The following is a 25,498-nucleotide window of genomic DNA, read 5'->3' on the forward strand; positions in this document are numbered from 1 at the left end:
GCACTACAAAACTTTCTGCAATTTTGAAAAGAACCGCATGTTTCACGCGCTGCAAACTACCGCCCTGGTAGTGTCATCAGAATAAGGCAATCGCTGTGAGCCTTCGTATCCCCTTCTCTAGATATCCCTGATTAAAACGTCCAAAATAAGTAAGCAAAGTACTGTAGCCTACTTGACACCACAGCTAAAAACTGAAAGACATCTTGACTATGAATATGATCACATGGCCACCCTACGTTCAAAGTCAAAAGTCAGGACGCATTCCAAAATCAAACTGAAAACAGCGGAACATGCTAGTCGCATGCAATTATAAGTAGTTTTTTGCATATCTGTTAATTCGATTTCGGAAGACAACAGTTTAAATGCTTTTATTTATTGATATTATTTGATGTCAAATTTTCAAAATTTATAATTTCCACATTTTGGCAACATTTCCACACAAAATTTCCATATTACCACAAATTTTTACCACAAGCATGATGAAAATTCCACAATTGTGGTAATTACCACCAAAGTGGAAGCACTGACAATGAGCTCAAATCACTACCCCTGTCCCATACATTACATGTAATAATCGTCCCTTTTAAATATTGACATGAGATGAAAATTTAATCAATGCAACTGAAATCCCACTCCCAGGGCCAGGCTGGCTGGCTGGGTTTCCCAGCGATTCGATTCGAACAACAGTTGCCAGATGGGTGTTTTCTCAAATTCAAGATGATTTGTAGCTTTTGAAACTCGCAAAGCACATTTATTGGCATTTCCTGTTTGCATTGTTGTTGTGCGTAGTTTATTGACATAAATATGACATTTTATGAATCTTAGTTTATTTTCTAACAATAATTTATTGCTGTTGCCTCCGCTTTAATTTTCAGTCCGACTCATTCAGGACATAGAATAGCTAGCCCATGCCAACCTAAAAAATCCATCGTCGTTGGAGACAAAAATTTGAATTGGGGAAATTTTAAGGTTGGGAAAACCATAACGGCGGAAATTACTTAGAAAGTAATATTTATTAGTAAATTTTTTGTGATAACGGGCTGCGACACCCCCAATGCAGTAGACCCCTTTTTTTTCAGAAATTATGAATAACGTTGAAGACAGCGGTAAACCTGCTTTGAAAATGCTAGGCTTGGCAAAACCAGAAATTGGAGAATGTTGTTGAGGTAGAAACATTGCGTTTTGACTCTGATGAAGATGCCATAACGACGTGTGGAAATTCACTTGCTGGAATCTGGCAATCTTAACTTAAATTCATGTGTGTGAGTCAGAGTTGCCAAGTTGACTTTTTTCTAGCCACATTCCTCAAATTTGCCTATTTATCAAGGCGTTTTGCTGAAAATTTTTCAGTTTTTGATTTTTTTAAAATTTGTTTTCTTTTACTATTTAGTTTTTGTTTTTAAATAAAAAAAAAGTGAAAAGCTTTTTTCTAATTTCAGTGCATTGAACTGTAGTGATGCAAGCCGCGCCGCGCAGCGTACGCGGCCGCTTTTGACTTTTTCGCCGCGTGCCGCGCCGCGTGGAAGGTTTAAATGACAAAGCCGCGCCGCGCCGCTTGCCGCGTAAACTTTCAAGATGTTAAACTTTCGTAAACGTAAACTTTCAACTTTTCAAGAAAATCAGGTATAAAACTTCAAATTTAAATTGGAAACACGGATCAGTTTTTTTTTCTTTTGGAAACCCTAAGCTGGAAAGCTATGCAAATGGCTTGTTGCAGCTTGCAGTCAGGGTTGCCATATTGGCGTTTTTCTTGCCAAACTCCACAAATTTGGCGTTTTTTGAAAGCGTTTGGCAGGAGAAAATTACGTTTGGCAGTTTGGCATTTTTTTGGCAGTTTGTACTTTAGTGTTTTTTTTGGCATCTTTTGGCGTTTTTTTGTAATTATTACCGGAACAACTCACCACTAAAGTTTTTCAAATACTTTTATCAATGAAAGTCCATCAAAAAAGTTTAATTTATGGTCTGGAAACTCTGAATTCCTAATTTATTCAAATGGAAGCTCCAGAGGCCACTGGCGGCTGACCAGTCACCAACCAAGTCCAAAGTTGGAGTTGGCCTGGACAGCTGGAGGGATGCGTTTTGACATTTATTTTCTTGCCAATGGACTAGTAAGTGTTAACAGGTTATGGTTAATAATGCGATGTCGCACCGTTTGAGTTGAAAGCATAGCGTAAGCCAGTGCTCCGCAACCTTTATTTACTCACGGCACACTTAAAAACTCTTTAAAGTTCTGCGGCACAATTTGGCCGACACATACTCAAAATGTAAAAAAAAACTATAGCTTAATTTATTAATGAGATATTTGCGCTTGTTTCAATGAGCACAGTCGCTGTATGTTTGGCTCAATATTTGAAAGAGCAACTCGAAGTTCACCATCAATTTCTTTTAAGCAGGATCTTTTATCGTTTTTGATCAATACCAAAGTAGAAAAACTTTGTTCACACAAATAAGTGGTGCAAAACTGGAGCAGAATTTTAATAGCAGCCTGCGAAATTTGCTTATATTCTTCTTCAATTGAAATCCAAAACTCATCAAGTGGAACATCGCTGAATTTTAATCTCAAAGTTCTATCATTTCGTAGTTCAAGAAAGTTTTCTCTAACAGGCAAAGTCAAGTCTTGCGTTGATATTTCAGCATTAGCCGCAAAAGGATTTCGGATCCAATCGTATTGTTCCGTGTTAATTGTGAAAAAGTAATGGTCATATTTCTCATGCAACAAAGATAAGTGCTCTTTGGCCAAATCAAACACCAATTCTTTATCAATACTATTTAGGTTGCTTCTGGGAAACATTTTCAGTGATCCCCTTTTTAACTCGTTTTTCCAGAGTACTATTTTCTCTTTAAATCCTCTTATCTTGTCAGAACATGTCAGTATGTTTTCACCTTTGCCTTGCATTTTGATATTGAGTTCATTCAAGTGTTCAAATATGTCGGCCATGTATGCAAGTTTGGCAATCCAATGATCATCTTTAAGATGTTTATACAAATCATGGTTGTTCTGATTTAATAAGAATTGACTTATTTCATGCCGTAGTTCGAAAAGTCTTGCGAGAACTTTTCCCCGGGAAAGCCAACGCACAGAAGTGTAAAATAGCAGTGATTGATGTTCTGATCCCATTTCTTCGCATAGCAATGAAAAAATTCTTGAATTCAAAGCTCTTGCTTTAATAAAGTTAACAATTTGGATACAGTCGTTCATTGTTTCTGTCAGCTCCGTTGGCAAATGTTTGATCATCAAGGCTTCCCTGTGTAAGCAGCAATGCGTAAGTTGAATGGCTGGATTTTGACGTTTTACCCATGCAGCAAAACCTCTTCCTTCGCCCACCATTGCTGATGCACCATCTGTGCAAACATTGATGCAGTTATTCCAATGGATACCATGGGCTATGAAAAACTCGTTGGTCACTCTAAAAATTTCCTGGCCAGTCGTTCGTTCTGGAAGTTCTTTGCAAAATAAATACTCGTTTGTTATGGAGTCGCCATTGACAAAACGTACTACACTTAACAGCTGTGCTTTTTTGTTAATATCTGTTGTTTCATCAATCTGAAGAGAAAACTTCCCAGACGTTTTTAGTTTATTAATTAGAGTTTCAAGTATATCACCAGACATATCATCAATTCGTCTTTTAATAGTTTCTGCAGACAATGACACTTTCCGTACCTCTTCAACTTCCTTTGGTCCAAGCATCAATCGAACAATTTCTAGGCATGCTGGTTTTAAGAGTTTTTCCCCAATACTATGCGGTTTTTTCTGTTGTGCAATCAGTTTTGCTACGTGATAACTAGCTTCTAATGCTTTTTCCGAAATTGTGAAAGACGATTTCATAAAGTGTTTTTGCTTTCTATTTTGACTTAAAATCCGCTGAAAGAATTTCTTATCCTTGTTGGCATAATTGACATGTTTTGTTTGTAAGTGGCGGATAAGTTTACTTGGAACCATTGCTTGATTTGCAAGTTGCTCTCCACAAATTACACATTGTGGTTTCGGAGCTTCTTCGTTACCACACCAAGTAAATCCAAACCGAAGGTAATCTGCTTTGTATTTCCTCTTTAAAACCTTCGGTCTTTTTGCAACATGGCTTGTACTAGGCATGCTATCTGGTTCTATTGATCTTTTCAAGAACTTATCCATTAGATTTTTAGTTAATTTTAGTTTTCAAGGATTTTCTTAAGGACTGCAAATGAATTAGCTTATTAGCTCACAATAAAGCGAAGCTAGAAAAATACAAGGAAACAAATACGAAAATTTTTATTAAACACTGCTGACTGACAATTCGAAATGACCTATCCTGACTTCTAAAAACAGACTAACCACGTTAACTAGCCTTTTTTTAAAACTAGGGCTGCCTTCCCATTGCGAAAACTTTAATTGTAAATACAAGGAAACAAATACGAAAATTTTTATTGAACACTGCTGACTGACAATTCGAAATGACCTAGCCTGACTTCTAAAAACACACTAACCACGTTAACCAGCCTTTTTCAGAACTAAGGCAGCCTTCCCATTGCGAAAACTTTAATTGTGAGTCATAAAAACATCATAAATACACAGTGGGAAGTCTAGCTGGAGTTTGAGTTGTCTTGCAGTGGTAAAGCGCGAATTTTTAAAACACAAAACTCCTTTCTTTTCAAAAAGTATGTTCTGATGATAGTTATCCCGCGGCACACCTAGCATCGCCTCGCGGCACACCGGTGTGCCGCGGCACACCGGTTGCGGAGCACTGGCGTAAGCCAGAGACCTTGTAGAAATTTGAACCGGAACGTATTTGGCATACCGGCGTCAATGCAGATGCCATGCATTTCTGCTAATAACTGTAGCCTCTTGACATGTAAAGTTATCAGGTGTAGTGTAGGTGTATTTCCTTTATGTCATTATAACACTGTGAAAATCCTTAAACCTTAAAAGTTTTTGTGATATTTACCAATGGTGTTTCTTGACATTGTCCTCTTTTCACCTGTTGAAGTTTAACACTGAGTTTTTCTTGTTTTTCAGACTTTGGCTAGATTGGTTATAAAGCATGCATTAAATGGATGGCCTACTGTAAAAAGTAGGCTACCGTAGATATGTGGGACAGAATGTTTGTGTCGCCAAGCAAGGAAAACAAACCTGAACTAACATACCACCACCAGTGATTCTGATAATGAGGAATGCTATTGCATGCAGGTTAAACTTATAAAACCTGCTAGAAAAGCAGCCCTTCCCCATAGATTCCCCCCAGGCCAATTTGGTCTTTATCACCTTCTTCTAATGCGCTTCGTTGATACTTGATAGCTTCAGCTATTTGGCTGCCCCCTACAACCTTTGAAAGTTTGTTTTAAGTTATTAGCTTGATACATGCAGTTTGTGTTTCATTATTTATACTAAGTGGTCTATCAAGTTAAATTAAGACAATATACCATCAGAGCTATATTTAGCACCATATATTATGGTGTATGGCCTTGCTGGTTAACAGGACAAGCCGCACTAACAGTTTGGCATTTTTTTTGAAACCCTGAAAAATTTGGCAGTTTTTTGGCGGTTTTTACGAAACATTTGGCAGGCAAAGCTATTTTGGATCTGGCAACCCTGCTTGCAGTTGACTGGGTTTTTGGAGCTGGCTTGTGAGGGAAGTTGTACCAGTGTTTTTGATTAATAGCCTAGCTGATTAGCTCAGTTACCAGGCTATAGGCCTAGCGCAACTACCGCATTAGTTACTATAACAGTTAGCCCAGTGAGTTCAGGCTATAAGTTTTACTCTTGTGTGTCTGTGTAGGTAGTTCATACAACCACTGACATTAAAATTGATTTATTGCTTGCAAAAAGTGTTCAAAAGTCCTGATACTGGATCCAGAAACATTCTATTTGAAAAAGCATGATGTCTTAGAACTTAGATGCATTGCTGATAAGAGAATATGATCTGGTTAGCCTAGTCAATTAGTGCACAACTGTACTGGTAGGTTGCCAGTTACGGTATATATATGCCATGGATGCTTTTTGCCACAATTGACTTTCTAAAAAAAAACGCGTTAAAATATTTTGTGAAAATTTTGTAATTTGCGGTGTGCGGTGCAGTGTCAAAGTTCCAGATAAATTGCGGTGTGCGGATAGGCGATTCAGTTGCGGTGTGCGGATAAAAATTTTGGGTTTGTTGCATCTCTATTGAACTGTCTGAACAGCAAAAGAAAACTTGGCATCACTGTGTATTTGCCTTCGTTTTCAGTCGAAATTCTGCCAACTGTCGAAAGTCGAAATTCTGCCACTGAAATTGACTAGAATCAGAGATGGGCATGATCTTGATCTTGAAGATCACGAGTGATCTTGAAGATCAAGGATCTTCAAAATCACTTTTTTTTTGGTGATCTTGATCTAAGATCACTTTTTTTTGTGTGATCTTGATCTTAAAGGACAATAAGATCAAGATCACTTTAAAATTGAATTTTACTTCCTAGAGAGTCATTTTTTGAGAACTCGTACTGTACAAAGTAGTTAGTGGCAACTACTGACATTAAGCCACTGTTAATATGATATGCGTCCAACAAAAGACGATTTAAAGTCTCCATCTAATCTGGACAGTGTTGCCATTTCAATATGCCTTTACCCAGGTTGCTTATAGCAATTATTTTTTGCAACATCATTGATCAAAAACTTCATTTTTTTTTCAAGTACACAAAAAGTAATCTTGATCTTCAAGATCACGATCTTGATCTTCAAGATCACAAAGTTTGGTGATCTTGATCTTCAAGATCACCTATTATTGGTGATCTTGATCTTGATCTTCAAGATCACCAATACTGGTGATCTTGCCCATCTCTGACTAGAATGAAACCGCCAACCAATCATAAGCTACGGTTTAAGTGACGTAAAAAATGGCGAAAAGAAGATCATAGAAAGCAAATTAAGTGGTGGATTTTTTGTCAGCTGGTTGGCTTAGGGGTTAGGGCTAGAAAGTAGTCATTTCATTGACGCGTGTTCGATTCTCACCACTGCTATTGCTCTTTTTCTTGTGTACATAATTACCAAATAAAGTTCAAAACAAGCATTAACTCTCTGGATGAGTGCTAGAAGGGTCACAATTGGACGGTAGCCTCTTATAACATGTTCTGATTGGTTGGCGGTTGCATTGTAGTCAATTTCAGTGGCAGAATTTCGACTTGTTAAAGTGGCTACCCGTTTTCACCAGTGCTCTCATTTTACGGGAATTTGTCCCTAAATCGGGACTTTTGACCACTTTTAGGGACAAGTTTAGGGAATTTAATGATCTAGGGATTTTCGGGGGATTTTAGCAGTTTTGTCTTGTTCACTTACAAAATGAATGGAAGTTTATTTGTGAAGTTTTCTTCCGTATTTGAGTTGATATTTAGCAAAGTAGTCACTTGCCTAATGTCCCTGCCATGTTCAAATGCCCCAGTTGAAAGACTTTTTGGTAGTTTGAAGGACATTAAAACTGACTACAGGAACAGTTTAAAGTGAGAAAGTTTAGTTGGTTTGCTACACACTCAAGGTATGAAGTCAGCTGGCTTATCAGCTGATAAACTGGGTTTAAAGTGATCGAGCTAAATGTTGAATTTGGCAAAGGCTGTAAAGAGTTCAGATGCTGAAGCACTTCAACTAATTGCTAGTCGAATTAGCTCTCATGAATAAGTCGTTAGTCGTGCACAGTTTATGTCATTTTTAGCATGTGATCATCATCATTAAGTTCCTTCCTCTCGTCGAGGGTTGGAGGCAATGAGACGCCAAGTTTCTCTGTTTTGAGCTTTTTCTTTTGCAGTTTTGTAGTTAAGTCCTGACCAGTCTTCAATATCATTAGTCCAAATTCTTGGTGGTCTGCCCCTATTTCGTTTGCCGTTCAGTCAGCATGTGATTAGCATTGGTAAATCTTCACTGTATACCTGTAATGTTAAGCATCACTGTAATTTAAAATACTGCTTTTTGCTTTGAGACTTAGCCCACTAACAACAAAGTCATGTAGAATGGTTTTTGCTAGTTGTTTAAACCGCTTAGGCCAACTCTTGTTTTTTGTTTCAGAACGTGAAACTGATTGAATGTAATAATAATTTAGGGAATTTTGATGTAATCTAGGGATTTTTAGACATAGCTTTGGGGACTTTCAGATTTTCATTTATGGGAACACTGGTTTTCACCCTCCACAAAATTTTCAATTTCATTGCATTCAGCCAGTCTGCAGAAGTGCAGTTAAGCCTGATTGCCTACTGCTAAGTCCGATAATGATGAGTATTTCACTCTAATGTTCAGCCCAAAGGTGTGCAGCTTTTTTCCAGAAATTTCAAACCGCAACTTACAGTTAAAAATGGATCAACAAGTTCTTTTTGAGATTTAAGAGGGTGCTTGGTAGGTCTACTTTGTTTTTGTATTGCAAATAGGTTTTAAATCCAATCTAATTTAGTAACGTCCAATTCTGGAAGAAAATAACTTACTTCTGAAAATGTTTCAACTAATTTGACAAATGGTTGATTACCAGAGGCTTAATAACATTTCATTCCACATCATTGTTAGCCAAAAACTCTTTAGTACTTAGTAGCCTACTGTAAATGAAAACATTTTAAATAAATCATTTTGAACCTTTTGTTTCCAGATGTTTAGTTTTTTAACAAACACATGAATTTTAGATTTCAATGCAAAACATTGATGTTATCTCCTTGGAGGGACAAAATATATTCGTTAAATTTTTCAAGCAAAACCGACATTTGGTATAAGTTCAAAAGTCAGTTGTCATTGTGAAAATGCTGGACCAAGTATGAATTTTAATCAGTTAAAAAAATTACTGAAAGATGCAAACTGATTTGTACATATAGATTGAGTTTTGCTTTTAGAAGCATGATCATTGTTACTTTACAAATCAGGCTAAAACAGGTCGTTTGTATCCACATTTGTTTGAATTTATAGGCTAGGTTTATTGTATTTGATTACATATAGGTTTAGCAATTCATAATACCTTATCTGACATTTTCTTTCTAATCATAATAAAGAGTTTTAAAATCATGTAATTTTTACTTTGTGTGGAGCTACATGTGCTTGAGAGGTTGCTGATCTCTTTGTTTTCACTTTGTGGACTAAGGTTAAAATTGTTCTGAGATTAAAAGAGACAAAAATGCTTAATTTTTCCATTTGTTATTAAATAAATAGATTGCAAGTGTGATTTCCATAATGTCTGACAATATATCATCTGAAGCATCATGGCCGGCGTGGAAAATTGCTTTAGCAGTTGGAGTTCCTGCAGTCATTGCCGGAGCTGGATTATATTACTACACTTCAAAGAAACCTTCCAAAGCAACACCAACGGTAGAAAGTAAAGTGGTTTCAAGATCTGAGCCTGAAGGAAGTTCATCACCTCAAAAACAAACTGAAGTCTCAAAAGAAGTTGAAACGCCTAAAAAAGTATGGTGCTTCTTATAATTTAGCATAATTTGTTGGCTGCATAGCCAAGAGGTGAGAGCCCTGCTTTGAAATGATGCTGGTTCGACACACTCAACAGCATGTAGCTGTGTCTTAAGCAAGACACTTCAAGATGAGTTCAAAGGTGAAAAATTAACTTCCTTACTTCCTGTCCAGTTACATTAAATTTTCAACTACCGTGCTGAGCATAAGCCTGGATACAACAAATTTTTGATTTTTTATCCTGTATTTATAACTAATTGTTTTTAAATATAGACAAAACTTCAGGAAGCTCAAGATTTGAAAAATGAAGGAAATGTTTTGTTCAAACAAGGATTGTACCAAGAAGCAATTGATAAATATGCTGAAGCAATTCAAGTCTGTCCCACCTCAAGCAAAACTAAAACTGATAAATCAGCTTACCACCAGAACATGGCTGCAGCAATGGAGAAAATGGTATGATATTTTATATTTGATTTGGTTTTTGCTGTTTCTGAAATAAAAAATTCCTTTCTAAAATTTACGAACGAATTTATTTTCACACAAGTCAGTTCAATACTTCAATTATGAACAGCTAAAAGTCAATTTCCATCAGCTAGCAGCTAGATCACCTTCAGTTAAGCTTATTCAAATATGATACATTCTGTTTGAATAAGCTTGAAGGTAAAGATGATCTAGTTGCTAGCTGATCGAAATCGATTTTTAGCTGTTTATGATTGAATTGACTTGTATATATGAAAATAAAATTGTTTGTATTACCGTACAAGACATGTTTTCCGAGTCATTCATATCAAGCATTGTTGTGGGTTTGGCACCTGGCAGAAGATATTTCATTTTCTTTCTAAAATTTGATTCAAATATCTCGTCAATGATAAACTAACAATTTAAATTGTTCTAGTAAATGATGATGTTTACTTTTGAGGCTCAGTAGATTGTTGTCTGGACAGGAAAATTGGAAAGGTGTGGTGAAGGAGTGCTCAGCCGCCATAGAGTTAAATCAACGTTATGTTAAAGCCTTGATGCGTAGATCCAAAGCATATGAAAAGCTAAACCAGAAAGAAAATTGTTTGGAAGGTAGGTGCATTATTACAATAGTAGATGGTATCATGAACTTCTACACAGGCATCTAAGCTCCCGGTGGCCATGGCCTTCTAGAAGTCGTTAAATGATCTTCATCAAAATATTACTGATAAAAGTTTCACTAAAAGACTCAGGGTCGACCTATAAAAACCCTACTACCTCTAAGCTTTACATGTACTTAAGAAGCAGTGCATGCATTTAAATACAACTGCAAATGTGTTTCAGGGTCTTGTTTGTATTGTTACCTGAGTGAATGTAAAATGCTGTTATTTAACGGAATTTTAAAAACACTCATTTTTAACAGATTTTTTGGTTTTGCTGTCGGGCGCGAGAATTGATTGCCATGAAAATGCTTGGCCATCTCCATGCTTGGTCGCCAGAAAAATATATATAGTAGCTTAGAAGACTGATACAGCAATAACAGATTCAGCTAAAACATGTAGCCTATATGACGTATCAATATAATGTGAACAGTCTCAACAAGTCAACATTGCATGATTGAAACATATTTGCTTCAATGATTTTTAAAATTGCAATCCTTCGTTCTGTTTTACAATGAAACCTTATCCCAATTGCGATATATGCGTCATACCTAACCTTCAAGTATATATAATGTATTAATGTAATAACTAGTAACTGTACATTTTTTGCTAGACATTACTACTGTGTGCATATTGGAGGGGTTCCAAAATCAAGGCAGTATGATGTACGCTGATGACATTCTGAAGCAACTTGGAAAAGAAAAGGCTTCTGATACGTTTAAGGTTTATGTGATTTTGTTGCTAAGCTGTGACTTACTTTATGCATGCTTTGTACTAAATGGACCATATCTCATACTAAGTTACTTTTAAATGAACTGTCTGTCAAAAACTATTTTAAATTGCAGAATAGGAAGCCTTTACTTCCATCCAGACTCTTTATGCAGCAGTACTTGGACAGCTTCAGTGAGGGTATGCTGTCTACTCCATTAACGGATGAACAGAAACTCCAGTCTTCTGAAAGGTATTTTGTATGTTGTGAGAAAGCCTTTTTTGCACGATCAAAGTAGAAATCAAAGCATAGTTGCATTCACGATGTTGTATGCACAGAGATACACGTTTGTGAATTATCTGAGGTTTAACTAACATCCATAACGGTTTTCAATGCATCCTCTTTCAGCGGCTTCATCCGAGCGAGAATAGCACTTGCAAATGCGGACTATGACAACATCATTGAGGAATGCTCTGTTGAAATTTCCGCCACGGCAGACAAGCCTCAAGAAGGTTTTGAAGGCCAACAAAAAAGAGGTGACTGTTTATGTAATCGAGTCAGTTTAAACATCGCCGTGTTCAAACTGTCGATCTGTGTAAGTTGCTTTTAGTATTTTTAATGTGTGACTCACCAGCCTGTATTTGTGGTGACTGTCAAACAGCACATCATAAATCACTGTCCAGTGTTTCGACCTGAAGAACATGTGAAGCTCATAGACCCTGATATGAAGACACTGCTCTGGTTGCAACAATTGGGAAATGTTACCTGAATTGCTGCCTCATAAGCAAGAAGAAGAAGTATTTTTAACTTTGTAATTAAAACGCTGCTATAATGATTCACACTAGCAGACCAGTAAAAGACGCTATTTTTACATATACACTTTTCAAAAATGATTGAAAGACTGTAGGGTTGGATGCACTAACGAATGATGGATCTTTTAAGCGGCGATTACGCCACTTGTCTGTTTTGTTAATTGAGGTTCAAGTCAGTTTGCTCAAAGTTTGTCCATAGATCATCCGTAATCGGCAATTTTAACCAGCAGATTACGATCAGTGCATACAAAAACATATTCCGCAAAATAAATTGCTTAATGAGTAAATCATCCACTGTTGGTGCATCCCACCCTCATTGATAGATGAAATCTTGAAATCACCAATAAGTGGCATGCCATCGTTAAGATGACTACATTTGTTGACAGCAGTCATCTGCTCAGAGTCAAGAGTTTGGGTTCTGCTCTCGCACATGGAGCACGTCTCTAACTTGCAACGTAATTCACCGTCACAGTTGAGTTCACACATGGAGATTGGGTACGTAAACGTCACGTGTTCAATATTTCAGCCGACTATAAACCCGAAGCTTACCTGCTGCGTGGAACCATGCGAATGCTTTGTGGGGACAGGATACATGCGCTTGAGGACCTGAATGCGGTCATCGAAATGGAAAATGCTCATAAAAAAGTAAAATTTGTAATGAGTTCAATCACGGTTATGAAAACATAATTTGTAACTAAAACAAATGCCGAAATGTTTTAGCTTGTTAATTTTCTCAACTACTAGGGCTAGCAATGTAGAATTCAGTACTGGAAGATAAAGTAGTCGAATTTGAATAAGCATTTTGTTTCATGTTTGTGCTTAGGCCAGTGCTTAGGCGGACAAGGCCAGTGCTTAGTTTCGAAGTGCAAGGCTTCCGAAGCATTGGCTAACCATCATCCGACGTCTTGTGCCAACAGAAGAATCTAACTAATGAATTTCTTTCTTCGTAGAACGCCAATAGATCAGCCTTTAACAAACTGTACCTGCGTTTTTTTCACGTTCCTTTTATGTCACCATACGTTGAAACAATGTAAAAACTTTCCGTTTGTTTTCTTCGAGTAACTATCTTACTTGATAAAAGCTATACTTTTCAGTTGAGAGCTAACGCGCTCATCAAACGTGGCAGCATGAACATGCAGCATCAAGAAGCCGAAACCGCACAGGGTGATTTTGTTCAAGCCCTCCAAATCGACGCCGACAATTGCGACGTGTACCACCATCGGGGACAGGTTGGATTTGTCAACAATTCCCAGCTTTCTGGCATAGATTTCGTATCTCATTTCTCATAAAATATTTTATTGATTTAACACTTCGTTTTCTCAGCTGTATATTCTTCTTGATAAAGCCACAGAGGCGCTCGCGGATTTTGAAAAATGCATCGAGTTGAAGCCAGACTTTGCTTTAGCGCATGCGCAAAAATGCTACACAATGTACAGGTTAGTTGGCAACTATAGTATGTCAATTTATCTAAGATACAGTTTTATTGCCATAAAACCTTGTTAAAAAATAATTTATTTTAATTTGAAAATGTCATAACTGTTCAAAATTCCAGCGACGAGAACGCACGTTCTCACTGCTCCTATCCAGACAGCAAAGCCACCTTTTTTTAAATCAGTGTAAAAAAACGGTTGATTTAGGTAGGAGCTATGCAAGGGCAAAGCTTTTTCAATTTTTAAAGAGTTTCTTGGCGATTGACAACTTTTGCTCATATCAATTTGAGATTTTGTTGTTCCTGCTTTGTGAGTTGGAACGCTGTAGTTTTGACTGAAAAATTCTTAAACCATTTAGTCATTTTTCTGACCATTAATGTTTCGTTAAATTCAGACAAGCATGCAACAATAAAGATTATCTTGCGTCGCAACAAGCGATCGGTGATTTTGAGAGAATCATCGAGAAATACCCAAATTGTACGGAAACTTACGGCTTGTTCGCGCAGGTAACCCCTATAATAGATGTTATTTTTTCATCTCGTTATGTTAAAATACCGAAAGTAGGAGTAATCTTTGTTGTAGATGAAAAATCAAAGCCAATCAAGCAAACTGACCAAAATTTCTAGGCCCATGCTGACAATGGAAACTTCGACAAAGCAGATCAGTTGTTCCTAAAAGCCACCCAGGTCGAGCCGGAGAACGCCACGATCTACGTGCACAGGGGGTGAGCTTTTGTTTCATGATTAAGTACGAGAACAAGAATTGAATATGTTGCCTGTAAATTTCTTTCTATATCTATTTTAGTACAAAGAAGCGTGATCTTCATCCCGAAGCATCAGGGTTCCCGCAAGCAATCTCCATCAGTTAAAAGCATATGCAGACAAACCAATGAGGTTGCAAGTATATGCGATATAACATTGCAAACATGGTTTGTTTCAAGCTTCTTTTTTCTTTTCAAGCTTGCTGGCATTGCAATGGAAGCAAGACCTTGACCAAGCCGTCAGCTTGATTTCGAAAGCGTTGGAAATCGACGAGAAGTGCGACTTCGCCCACGAGACCATGGGAACGATCGAAGTACAGCGGTATGTTGCCGGCGACGTTTTGTTATCAGTTGGCAGAAGACCCCACAAAAAACATGATTGTTCCCAGTTCATGCAAACATCTGACATAAATCAACGGAGATTGTTTAAGTGTTTACTGTTTATCCTTTACTGTACAGTAGATTTGAGAAATGCAGTTCATATACAGTTCTCCATTCTGTGGTACCAACTGGATGGAATCGGTTGCTGAAAACAACTCTTCTACTGATAATAACCAGAATCTGTCAACTTCTGTGACCGGACCTGCGTCTTGGGTTCACAATGTGCATGATTATAACAAAATTTCACTATAAAAAAACATAACGCGAAAAAAAATCAAGACAGAAGTTTTGCGAGCAAGTTACATTGCGAACAGTTTTGGATAGAGTCTTGTGTTGAACACTCATAAAGTTGTTATTATAGTGAACAAGTTGCAGATCTAGATCACAAAAAACATGGCGCCAGGTCAACTACAATTTTATAGTGTTTCTTGTGTTACGCCTCAAGTCGACGATGAAGCAAAATTGCTGTTATTTTGAAACTTAACAAAATCCTTTCCTCGAAAACCTCATTCAAAACGTCACATTTCGTAATATTTGCGTTTCGGGCAGCTCCATTTTGCAAATGCAACCAAACGAAATGGCCGGAGTAAGGCTGAAGGCTTTTCGGTACAAGATTAAATACGCTTCGGTTTAAATTTGCGTTGTTTACTGATTGCAAATGACCGGTTTCATTTATCAACGCAGTGTTATCCTCCTCCAGGAAGTGTCACCAACGAAAATCTAATTTTAATTTCCTAATTTTTTCAGCGGCAACTTGGAAAAGGCTATAAGTCACTTCGATGTGTCGATCAGTTATGCAAAGACGGAGCTAGAGATGGCTCATCTGTACGCCCTCCAAGCCGCCGCAAGAGCGCAAGGGAATATTGCAAAGAAGTATGGACTCAAGCCTCCTGGAGTGATGTAGGTTCGAGATCAGGAACTTAAAAAAATGGAAGTCGTCTTCTCCTGGAAGCTGTGGGCTCATCCTCCCAACATATGGTTGAAGTTAACGATTATTTCTGCTGTATTTGCGCAACGTTTCGTTTGAACTTTTTCACTCGGACATTGTCATCGGCCAAACGAGAACTTAATTCGGATGCAAATGAGAAATGTCGGTTTTTGTTACGTTCAGTAAAAGCAGACTTTTTGATAAAAAAAAAAACTTTTTGATATCATCGTTTCAGTTCATTATTGCGCTGGCATCACTTAAAAATTATCAACCCGAGTTACTTTTCACACTGTAGGTTTAAGTTTTATGTTGAATCAATGTTGTGCGGCGCAACGTCAACTCCAATTTCCACAATGCTAATCATGTCTCCTGTACAGGTTCTTTAAGTTTCTATTCAGCTTAAAAAGTGTTTCTTCTGAGTTTTTGGCTATTGACTCAAATTTTTGTTTGTTTTTAAAACTTCCCTTTCTATTTCAAGCTCCCTTGCTATTTAAAACTGCAGTGTCTACATCTGCATTGCCGTTGTTTGGGATTTTTAGCACGGAAATTTCATGTGAAAACCAGTGGTTGCTGCAAAAATATGATCAATGTTGCTGTCTGAGGAAGAACTTTTGCTGAACATAACCTGCTTGGCTCTTGCTCGAACTCCACTGAATTTGGTGACGTCCTATTCGGAAAATTACCATATGAACCAATGAATGTGTCATCGTGAGATTTCTATTTTGTCTCTACAAAGTTGCAAAGTGTTATATTTGGTGACTAATTGAACAAGATTTTTGACTGAAACGTCTTGCGTAGAAAGGATTTGGATTTTCTCGTAACTGGTTAAAATCCGTCACAAATCGCGTGCTATTTCATTGTGACGTCATCGTGCTAACGTGACTTGAAGAACTTATCGCTTTTACACCCCCCAATAAAACCGTGATCAATTTTACAAACGCTTTTGTGTTGTTAAGCAGTAGGGTATAGTAAATTTAAAGTAGCCCACAACATTTGCAGTGCATTGTTCTAGGCTGCTATGAGATTAGGTTTTGTAGCTGGAACGGCAATCGAAAGGGCACCGGCTCGACACCGCTCAAGAGCTGTGTCTCTGGCAGGACACTTAAAGTCATGCCTGAAGGTGGGCACGAAGATTGGCTTCCTTGCCTTCATCCAAATCTTCAACCACCGGGTGTAAGCCTGGCTACGACACAAGCAAACAGCGCTATACTGCGTCGTTTCACGCAAAGTGCCGAGCGGAACAATTTGGCATGCAGCAGAAAGTTCATCTGTTTTCTATTTCATTAAACGAAAAAATAAAGGTCTCACCGAGATTTGAACTCGGATCGCAGGATTCAAAGTCCTGAGTGCTAACCGTTACACCATGAGACCAGACATAATTGGATGATTACAACGCAATAGTTAAGTTACGCCCACATTCAATAACCTTCTGTGATCTCAGCGGTAACAACTAGAACATCACACAACTAAGGCGAAAGAGAAAATTGAAAAAAGAAAACTAATCGGGAAATAGTTAAAACATCACACTCTCGAGTTCTTTGGCGCTAAAAGCAACTACTTTCAATTCTCTCATTTTTGCAAACAATCATTTTTCCCGATTAGTTTTTTTTTTCAATTTTCTCTTTCGCCTTAGTTGTGTGATGTTCTAGTCGTTACCGATCTCAGCAAGGCGAAAATAAACTGAATATTGTTTGTTTTGCTCTCGTATGACGTAAAGTTATGCATACTTTAGCCGTGCGTTAATAACTTCATTACAATTTGATCTGAGGTAGGCCTACTAATTTACCACAATTTAGTAACTTAAGTGGATTATTTGATTTCATTAGTAATTTAGTGTGAAGTAGCCTACTTTAGCGGCGGGATGGCGCAGTGGATAGCCTAAAGCAGGCCTGTGCAACCTTTATTACAGGAGGGCCAGATATAAATAACTGGGTGAAGCCGCGGGCCGCACGTTTATTTAACATGATTTCTAGGCTAGTAGTTGCAGACACAAAAAAGTAGTTTTTTTGTTATTCATGTTATTCTTATGGCGTTATTAGGGGCTATCTTCTTTCAGAAATAATAAGTTAAGACACATAAATTTCTGAAGAAAACTGCTATTCTAATTTATTGTGACACCGTCTTTAAACGAGATCAGTGAGAAGTTTGCAGCTGGCTTCTTTTCCCAACGGCATTTTTCCAAATTTAGTTTAATGGAAGTGCTCGCAATTCGAAGTCCATTTTCCAAGTGTTTTGTCTGTCAGAACCGATCGATCGGGTGATGTCATGACGCCCATTTTAGAAAAAAATGTTCGCACAAATAGGCTACGTTGAGCCAAAAAGAGCCATTTTTGAAGCCATGGATTTTTTCAAATGTGGAAAGTCATCTTAGTTGAGATGTTTTCGGTGAAAATCGCCAAGATTCATTTCTAAATACTTCGCTTTCAAATCCTTTTTTCTCTTGAAGATCAATAAGTTCAAGTTATATCTGCTGGTGCTTTGTCAATGTCTGTGTTAAATGGCGAAGAGAACATACCAAACAAATGTTCATGAGATTTGAAGTCCTTGAAACGAGCCAAAAATTCATACAATGTTTTCAAGTTGGTCTGCAAATTCAGTTTTCTTCTCAGGATACATTCCATATAGTCTCTCAAAGTTGAAAAGTGAAAAATATTTCCTGTCTGTACGTGAGCTTTTCAAAGTCGTAAATTGTTCATAATGCCTTTCATGTGACCATACATTTTTACTTTCCACAAATAATTAAATACAATGGATTAGCGGTGGCCGGTAGAAAATTTCTAAAATGGTTAACAAAAGGTGTGAAATCTACAATAATCCGCTCCACAACAAATTGTTCCCACGTACCAGACTAAACTAAATTGTAAACACGTTGCGCGGGCCGGACACAATTCAGAATTGGCACATCTTTGCGGGCCGCACAATTTTTCTTCGCGGGCCGCACGTTGCACACCCCTGGCCTAAGGCGTTGGCTTTCCAATAAATGAGATCCTGATTCGACTCCCTTCTTCGGCGGTTGTTGAAAACACAATAACCTTATTACCGTACTTTGTAATCTTTGACACTTGGAATCAAGTACCGGTAGCCTGTGTGACGACCTTACCAATTTACCACAATCTGGTAGCTTCTATTGAGTGACCATAAATCAGTTTGTTTTTATTTCTTCGCCTACCATCACAACGAAAAGCAATATATGCTAAACGTAGCAGAAGTTTAAAAAAAGGTAGAAGCGACAAAACTGGAAACCATTTAATAAAGAGGTTTTCAGCAATGGAGTCGTTTCTTTTCTTGAATATCAATTATTGTAAAAGCAGCACCATACTCACACCTTGAAGTTGTCGATTTTTCTATATTGTTCTTTGCTCATCGTCCAGCAATTTGGTGTTAGAAGTCTTGTCTCAGATTTCATAGAATTTAGACATACGAAGGCGAAGGCGGGGCGTCCAGCAATAAAAATTTTAAGAGCTTTAATTTTACCATTTTTCACAATCCCGTTCATCCGGATAGTGACGCTAGATAGCCAATTGTTTTCAAATCTTTCGCTTCGCTCTCATTCATCTCAGTTGGGCTTGTGAGACGGAATTTTCATCAATGCGGTTGTAGCCTACATATGAATGGAAGCGACGAAATCCTGTTCATTTTGAATTTAGTTTGAGCCAAGTAAATCGAAGCAGGCCCAGTGTTGCAAACTGCATTTCGCATACTACTTTACTTATACCTACACCACTTTTTCGTTGCGGGTGGTCTAGTAAAGGTCCCATACTCAGTTTCTGAGCTAATAAGCTAATAATCATATACTAAGTTTTTTAGCACTAACAAGAGAAGTGTGGCCAGTTCCTTTGTATCGACTCTCGGGGTGTGCGCTTGAGCAACGCATTTCAGGACTGCTCTTCATTCAGCGGCACCTAGTGAATGGAATAATTCCCGGCAACAAGACTTCAACAATCGGAAAATTTCACTCTGTCAATCTCAGTAACCGGCCCTGCCCCTGCGTCAAGAGCCTCTACAAGTATGCGAAACTACCAGGAATAACCAACCAAGGCTTTATCAGTCCGAGGATAAAGATTAAAAAATCAAAACCAACCAACCTCTCTGTGGCCTTTCCTTTAGCAACAATATGCCCACTCAGTTTATTACACCCTGGTACAGGTAAGCGATGTTTTTCAACAACCAGCTGAAGCTGAGAGTCAAACCAGGTTTGCATAATTTAAAAGCCAACGTCTTATCCGGTGCACCATCCCACCGGATGATATCCTACCCCAACTTTCAGATGTCCTGTACCCCAAGCTATGTACTGGGTTCTGGCAGGAGAATAAGGGTGGTCACTTTCAGTTTAACATCATTTTTTAATTTTTAAAACAAAAATAACTTATACGAATACGTTTTTCAAAACTTGTTTTTAGTTTTTAAGATTTTCAGGAACAATTCAACCTAAATTTAATTTCAAAATCAAGCTGTTTTTGTCTCAATCGGTTTAATTTGTCGGCTTCAACTGAGTCTAATTGATATAAAATAAATACTAGCAAACTTTATTCGGTAGGCAAATAAGCAAATTCCTTGTCAGTTATCTAACTTCCAAATCAACTCGGAGATGTACCTGATTGATAAAAAAATTGAGAAACACGCCAACTATTGCAGGTCTGGTTCACAAAAGAATTGAGGTAAACTTATTTTCTCTCTTGAGTGAGTCACTGACCACCAGCAATTGGATCTCTGTTGATATTTAATTAGATTCGAATGACTGTAACTTAGACGCTCATTCTTGCATCTGTGACACCTTTTCAAAATACCTTTATTTAAGCGTACTTGGATTTTGAACCTTAGGCTATATTGATTTGTACGCCGTACTGTAATCGAATCTATTTTTGTGAAGAAAATGCTTTAAGGTAGACTGTCAAAAAAACTCTACTCATGGAATTGCATAATTCAATTGTTCTGTCGTTTTTTCTCCTTTTATTGTTATATTTGTCTTGGATGTAGGTTGCAAAACCGAAGCAGCCGAAGATGCAGGAAGCTAAAGCCGTCTATTGGACAGGCATGTCGAAGATGTATGATAAGCGATGCGCCTGTCGATGCAAGGTGTTTTATCCCTAATTGGATGAACAAAAATTTTAATTTGAATGTTTTTTTGAACCATGACAATAGAGTTTTAAACCTTTGTCACTATAGCCTACATTAATTTATCATAAACAAAGCAAGATTTAAATAGAAATCTAATGAGTTATCAGAGTGTTTATGCATTTATTTCACCAAACTTTGATCACTATCTCGCTTGATTACTCTTCGTGTGGAGTGCAAACAAAAACATCTTAATTTTTTAGTTCAAACAAAAATTTTATTCTGTTGATTGGTCATCGAGTCAATGTTCGAAAAGGCTCTGTCATTAATTCTGAACAAAAAGGAATGCTCCCTTGCGTGACTGGAAAAACCAATGTCATGGTAAACGACCCTCATGTTATTTCATTCTTCTTCATATTCTCACGCACTTCATTTCACTTTGAGAAAAGTATTTATTTCATGGATAAACTCAAAGAATATTGTACCAGGCTAACGCCCAATAAGCAGACACTTGTAAAAGTTGAGCAAACAATTAACGTGGTGCTTACAAGCAGAAGTGTTTTGAAAGGCAGACAAGATAGTTCTATTTTTATTCGTTTCTCTATTTCTGGAATTTCACTTTCAATAAATAAAGTTCTGACTTCGCAGGAGCCTAGGAGCCTTTGTAACCCTTGACGGCTATGGAAGAAACAACAGTCAGTTTTGTCCACTAAGCACACTGTTTACATTAGGATATCCTTTCAGTACGAGGAGACAAACTCATCTTTTTAGTGCTTTGACATTTTGAACGTACCGGGGTCTCTCTTTAGTTTATAAACACTTGCGTCATTTCCTTTTGGTTTAGAAGAAGATTTGCAGGAATGCCAATTCAAAAGTTAGTTTATGGGAAATAAATATTGTTTTTAATCTCGTTCTACAAATAAAAATTGGACTTAATTCTAAAGTGATTCGCCCGGAGAAATTGCCATAGCAGTGTAGGTGCCATAGCACTGTATGTCTGCCCCGTTAGCTCAGTGGTTACGCGCCCGGCTCAAGATCACGCGGCGCTGGTGGATTCTAGGGGTATGCGCTTTAGCAAAGCATTTCAGGACTGCTCTCCATTCAGCGGCACCTAGTGAATGGAATTATTCCCCGACAACAAGACTTCAACAATTGGAAAACTTCACTCTGTCAATCTCGGTAACCGGCCCTGTGTCAAAATAAGCAGTGAAATCAGCCTCTACAAGTATGCGAAACTACCAGGAATAACCTATCAAGGCTTTGTCAGTCCGAGGATAAAGGTTCATAACCAAAGCTACCAAACCAGGACAAGGATAACCAATATCACTGCTGCCCCTTCGTAAACAACTTTTCTTCAAAGTTTAAATGCACAAAAAATTCCACATGGTGGAGCCATTGAGCTTCAAGCCACCATACGGTACCAAAAAGTATTCGTAGCAGGCAATCGGAGACATGTTCCCAAGTTGTCAACATTATGCATTTACTTTTTATTAAAACTCAAAGCAGTTTTCTGAGCATATGTTGTGATTTAATTTAATTGCCAACAATTGAGGAGATTAGTCGATTCAACTTAACATTACTTTAGGACGAATGGTCAATTGGCAAAAGCCTTTGCCGAACGTTGTAAAAGCTCTGACTTGACACCCCACTGTGCTATTCAGCGCAATGTCATTGAGCAGGCTTTCTTGAGCTCGTTGAAGAATGGTATAAATTCAATAATTTATTTTATTAGTATATCAATCAGCTAAATGGAAAGTTTGCTACAAATTTATTCTCATACACTGCATCTAGAGTTATGACATTTTGCGTAGATTTTTTGTAACAAAATTTCAGTGCTAAATAACATGATGCGTTCTACTGGTGCAAATTAAGCTGAGCTGTCACAAGATGTATAAAGTGACAATATGTTATCTAAATGCTTGGTGAACAACCTCATTCAATTTTCAGCAAGGCTAATAAAGGTTTATGAAAATAACTATATCGTCTGCAAGGATGTCAGTTTATTGTGGGTAAGTCGTAAGTGTAACATGATGCAGCATACCACTAGTAGGCTAATTTGGTATGACGTTGTTAAAATTTCCCGACTTATTTCTCTGAAAAAAAATAATTTGTTAACTTGTTGCTTTGTTTGGTCTTTAAATTTGAGCGGACGTTGTTATTCTACCAATAACGCTTTTGTTATAACCAGGTTAACCATCAACATGTTACTCATATGTATCTTTTACGAAAGGGCAACACTCAGCGATTTAATCAGCAAGTTACTATCCGGAGAATCTAAATGTCAGATACAAAGAATGGGGAAGTATGCTTGAGTAAGCTTCAAAGTAAACTGGTTTTATTTTTCTGAAACTAGTTAATTGATCGTGGGTTTTTTCATCTTGAAGTGGGAAAGGCCTCCTCTAAAACTTAATTTCAGTCGTTTTAAAATCACAGTCTGCTGACTATAAACTATTGACTGTTTTTACAAGTTTTTTCACACAGCTTTAAAACTTATTTCGGGAGTTAAAAGGTTTGTTTTTCCAGCTGAACCTTTCACAATTGAAGTTCAAACAAATCGTTATCCAACAGCATGAAACTTTCAACAAAAAGCATAAAATCTTGTAAACATTTTTACAACTTAAATTTTGAAAAACACGGACGGCAACATTGAAATATAGCGCTAATAAAGATCACATGCCACGTTAGCTTATATTGTTTTTTTTTTAAGACTGAGCTATTAAATCAGGAAATGAATATGGCACACAGCAGGCTACATTACAGTCAAGTGATTCGTCACTCGATTTTACCAACAGATAGGTTATATGGACTGTGGCCTAAATGTTAAAAGGAGAAAGAAAACGTATCAAAGAAAGGCAACATCTGAATGATTGTGAACATCCAAGAAAGTTTTGAAAGTTACAAATAAAACAATTTACAAAACAGTTAAGTTGAATCGTGTGATCATTGGTGGCAAATAGGCTAGTTTTGCGGGCATAGGCTTATTTCTTACATTACACAATGCGAAGTTAACAAGGCAATACCATGATATTTGTGTGGCTTGCGTGCAAAAGTAATGAAAATGAGGCTAGTGGTGGAAATTTTATATAATTTTTTTTCAAGGAGAGCCCAAACAGTGGCTGCTTAAGAAACACTTGGCCTTGTGCTTCCCAAAAAATCAAGAAGGCCAATCGTGTGAAAAAGATCATTAACATTGCTTTGTTTGAGCCATTTTTATTTTCTAATCGTTAAAATTTTTCTCAGTTTTAGGATAGATAATTTTTACGAAGATCGTTACCCGTAGCCTACTATAGAGAACATATAATTTTGCGTCGGATTTCTCCTAGACAAAGTGACGTCATTTTATTTATTTGGCGGAGTTTTAAAAAGCCGGTGTCAACTTTCATAACGTCACAGCCTGGATGAAATGCCGACCATAACAAAGCTGAGGATTTTTGTTTCAATCCTGGGTTGGATTTCAAAACAATGATTCACTGTTGTACGTCAGTTTCCCACCAGCAAAAGTGAACTTTTTCATCGTTTTGAGCGTCTGTAAACTAATGAAAAACGACAACTTTTTTGACCGCATTGCCTCATTTCCTTTTTTAATTTAACGCATTTAACATTAAAATCCCATCAATTTACAATTGAAGGGCAGTCAATCAGATAGCCTACCATACAATTTCCGGCTTTTCTGATTTAGTGGTTTCATCTGTTTATTCATAAGCATCATCCATTCTTGCATGAAAAGTCAGTTGAAACGATGTATATTTACCATCTGGCAAACTAAAATAAGCTTTTTATCAGTACTTTCTAAACCAGCAGAAAAATTTTACTATTTCACTTGTTCATATTCTTAGACAAATGTTGAGTGAGCCAAAGCAATGCAAAAAATTACATTGTAAAATTTTTGGAATATAATTCGATTTGATAAACTTTCTTAGTCAATTCGATTCAGACGAATCAAACAGCACTCCTCCCACTAACTACCACTGTCCTACCTAGGGCCTAGGCTTACTGAAGTTATGTGTTCCCGCTCCTTTGTACCATGATAACCGTGGAAAACTAAAAAGTATCTTTTGAGTTGAACCATCGTTTATGCAGCTAGATAAATTGGCCCTTTTTGCATTAATTCAACCTCTGTCAACATAAAATCAAAGTAAAAAGGTAAAAGTGTCTAGCTGGTTAAATTGGTTGCATCCGAAATGATCAAACAAATTTCTGGTCGTAGCACAAACTGTGAAAGTCCGATCGGAAGCACTAATGAAGGGCAGAAAACTTCTTTGAAGACTACGCAGAAAGCGTAGCCTATAGGCTACCTAATTCAATACTGCGTTACCAGGGCTGTTTTTGGATCAGCAAACTGGCTTCCAAACGATCTCAAGTCGAAAAATTGCTAAATAAGATTTAATAACAACGTCTGCTAACATTGAATTCATGCAAAAATGGAATCGGCTAGTTGGGATTGGGACAACGCAAGTCCATGAATATTATTGCTTCAGCACAAAAGTTCAAGTGTATTTTTATTAATTAACACCAATTTAACATTCAACGTTAGACTTAGACAAAGCATTAGCACACCTGCAGCAAGTTAGCGACGGAGGTGTGGCCATAAGATTCCTCCAATCCGGCCAATAATAATAATAAATAAACCAGACTGATTATTATTCCACCCTGGTGCGCACTTCTTTGACGGGTCAATAGCATAGCATAGATTTTTTTAATTTAATAATATTTGATCTGCTCTAGCCATTGTAAAGTGTTGGATGTGCCAGCAACAACAAACAGTTTAAGCGCCCGATTAAGATAATCGTTTGATTAATTATCAAGAATCAGTTTGCGCCAAGTTCTTCTGTGGAATAGTAATCGGCAAGGCTAATCTAAATGTTAATCTGTGGATTAATTTGGTTAATTGATAGATTATCTGCTGTTGGTGCATCCAACCCTAACTGC

General features: G+C 37.4%; 2 protein-coding genes and 1 non-coding gene across 3 annotated transcripts; 1 reads left to right on the top strand and 2 right to left on the bottom strand.

Annotated features, from left to right (window-relative positions):
• Positions 1 to 2,290: 2,290 nt before the first annotated feature.
• On the bottom strand, positions 2,291 to 4,132 carry LOC145780562 (zinc finger BED domain-containing protein 5-like). Its single transcript, XM_082592188.1, has one exon. It carries the CDS (start codon positions 4,130 to 4,132, stop codon positions 2,291 to 2,293), a length of 1,842 nt encoding a protein of 613 aa, XP_082448314.1.
• Positions 4,133 to 9,066: 4,934 nt separating this feature from the next.
• LOC145780871 (mitochondrial import receptor subunit TOM70-like) lies at positions 9,067 to 16,445 on the top strand. The gene is made up of 13 exons (XM_082592520.1): positions 9,067 to 9,376; positions 9,650 to 9,829; positions 10,321 to 10,447; positions 11,108 to 11,217; positions 11,340 to 11,455; positions 11,612 to 11,739; positions 12,542 to 12,660; positions 13,110 to 13,244; positions 13,339 to 13,451; positions 13,840 to 13,951; positions 14,072 to 14,169; positions 14,405 to 14,527; positions 15,334 to 16,445. Exons 1-13 carry the CDS (start codon positions 9,146 to 9,148, stop codon positions 15,488 to 15,490), a joined length of 1,749 nt encoding a protein of 582 aa, XP_082448646.1. The 5' UTR covers positions 9,067 to 9,145; the 3' UTR covers positions 15,491 to 16,445.
• Positions 16,446 to 16,813: 368 nt separating this feature from the next.
• Trnaq-uug (transfer RNA glutamine (anticodon UUG)) lies at positions 16,814 to 16,885 on the bottom strand. Its single transcript has one exon. It is a non-coding gene; the product is annotated as a tRNA-Gln (tRNA).
• Positions 16,886 to 25,498: the final 8,613 nt, after the last annotated feature.

Source organism: Aplidium turbinatum, chromosome 12 (genome assembly GCF_918807975.1).
Source record: "Aplidium turbinatum chromosome 12, kaAplTurb1.1, whole genome shotgun sequence".
NCBI classification, from domain to species: Eukaryota; Metazoa; Chordata; class Ascidiacea; order Aplousobranchia; family Polyclinidae; genus Aplidium; species Aplidium turbinatum.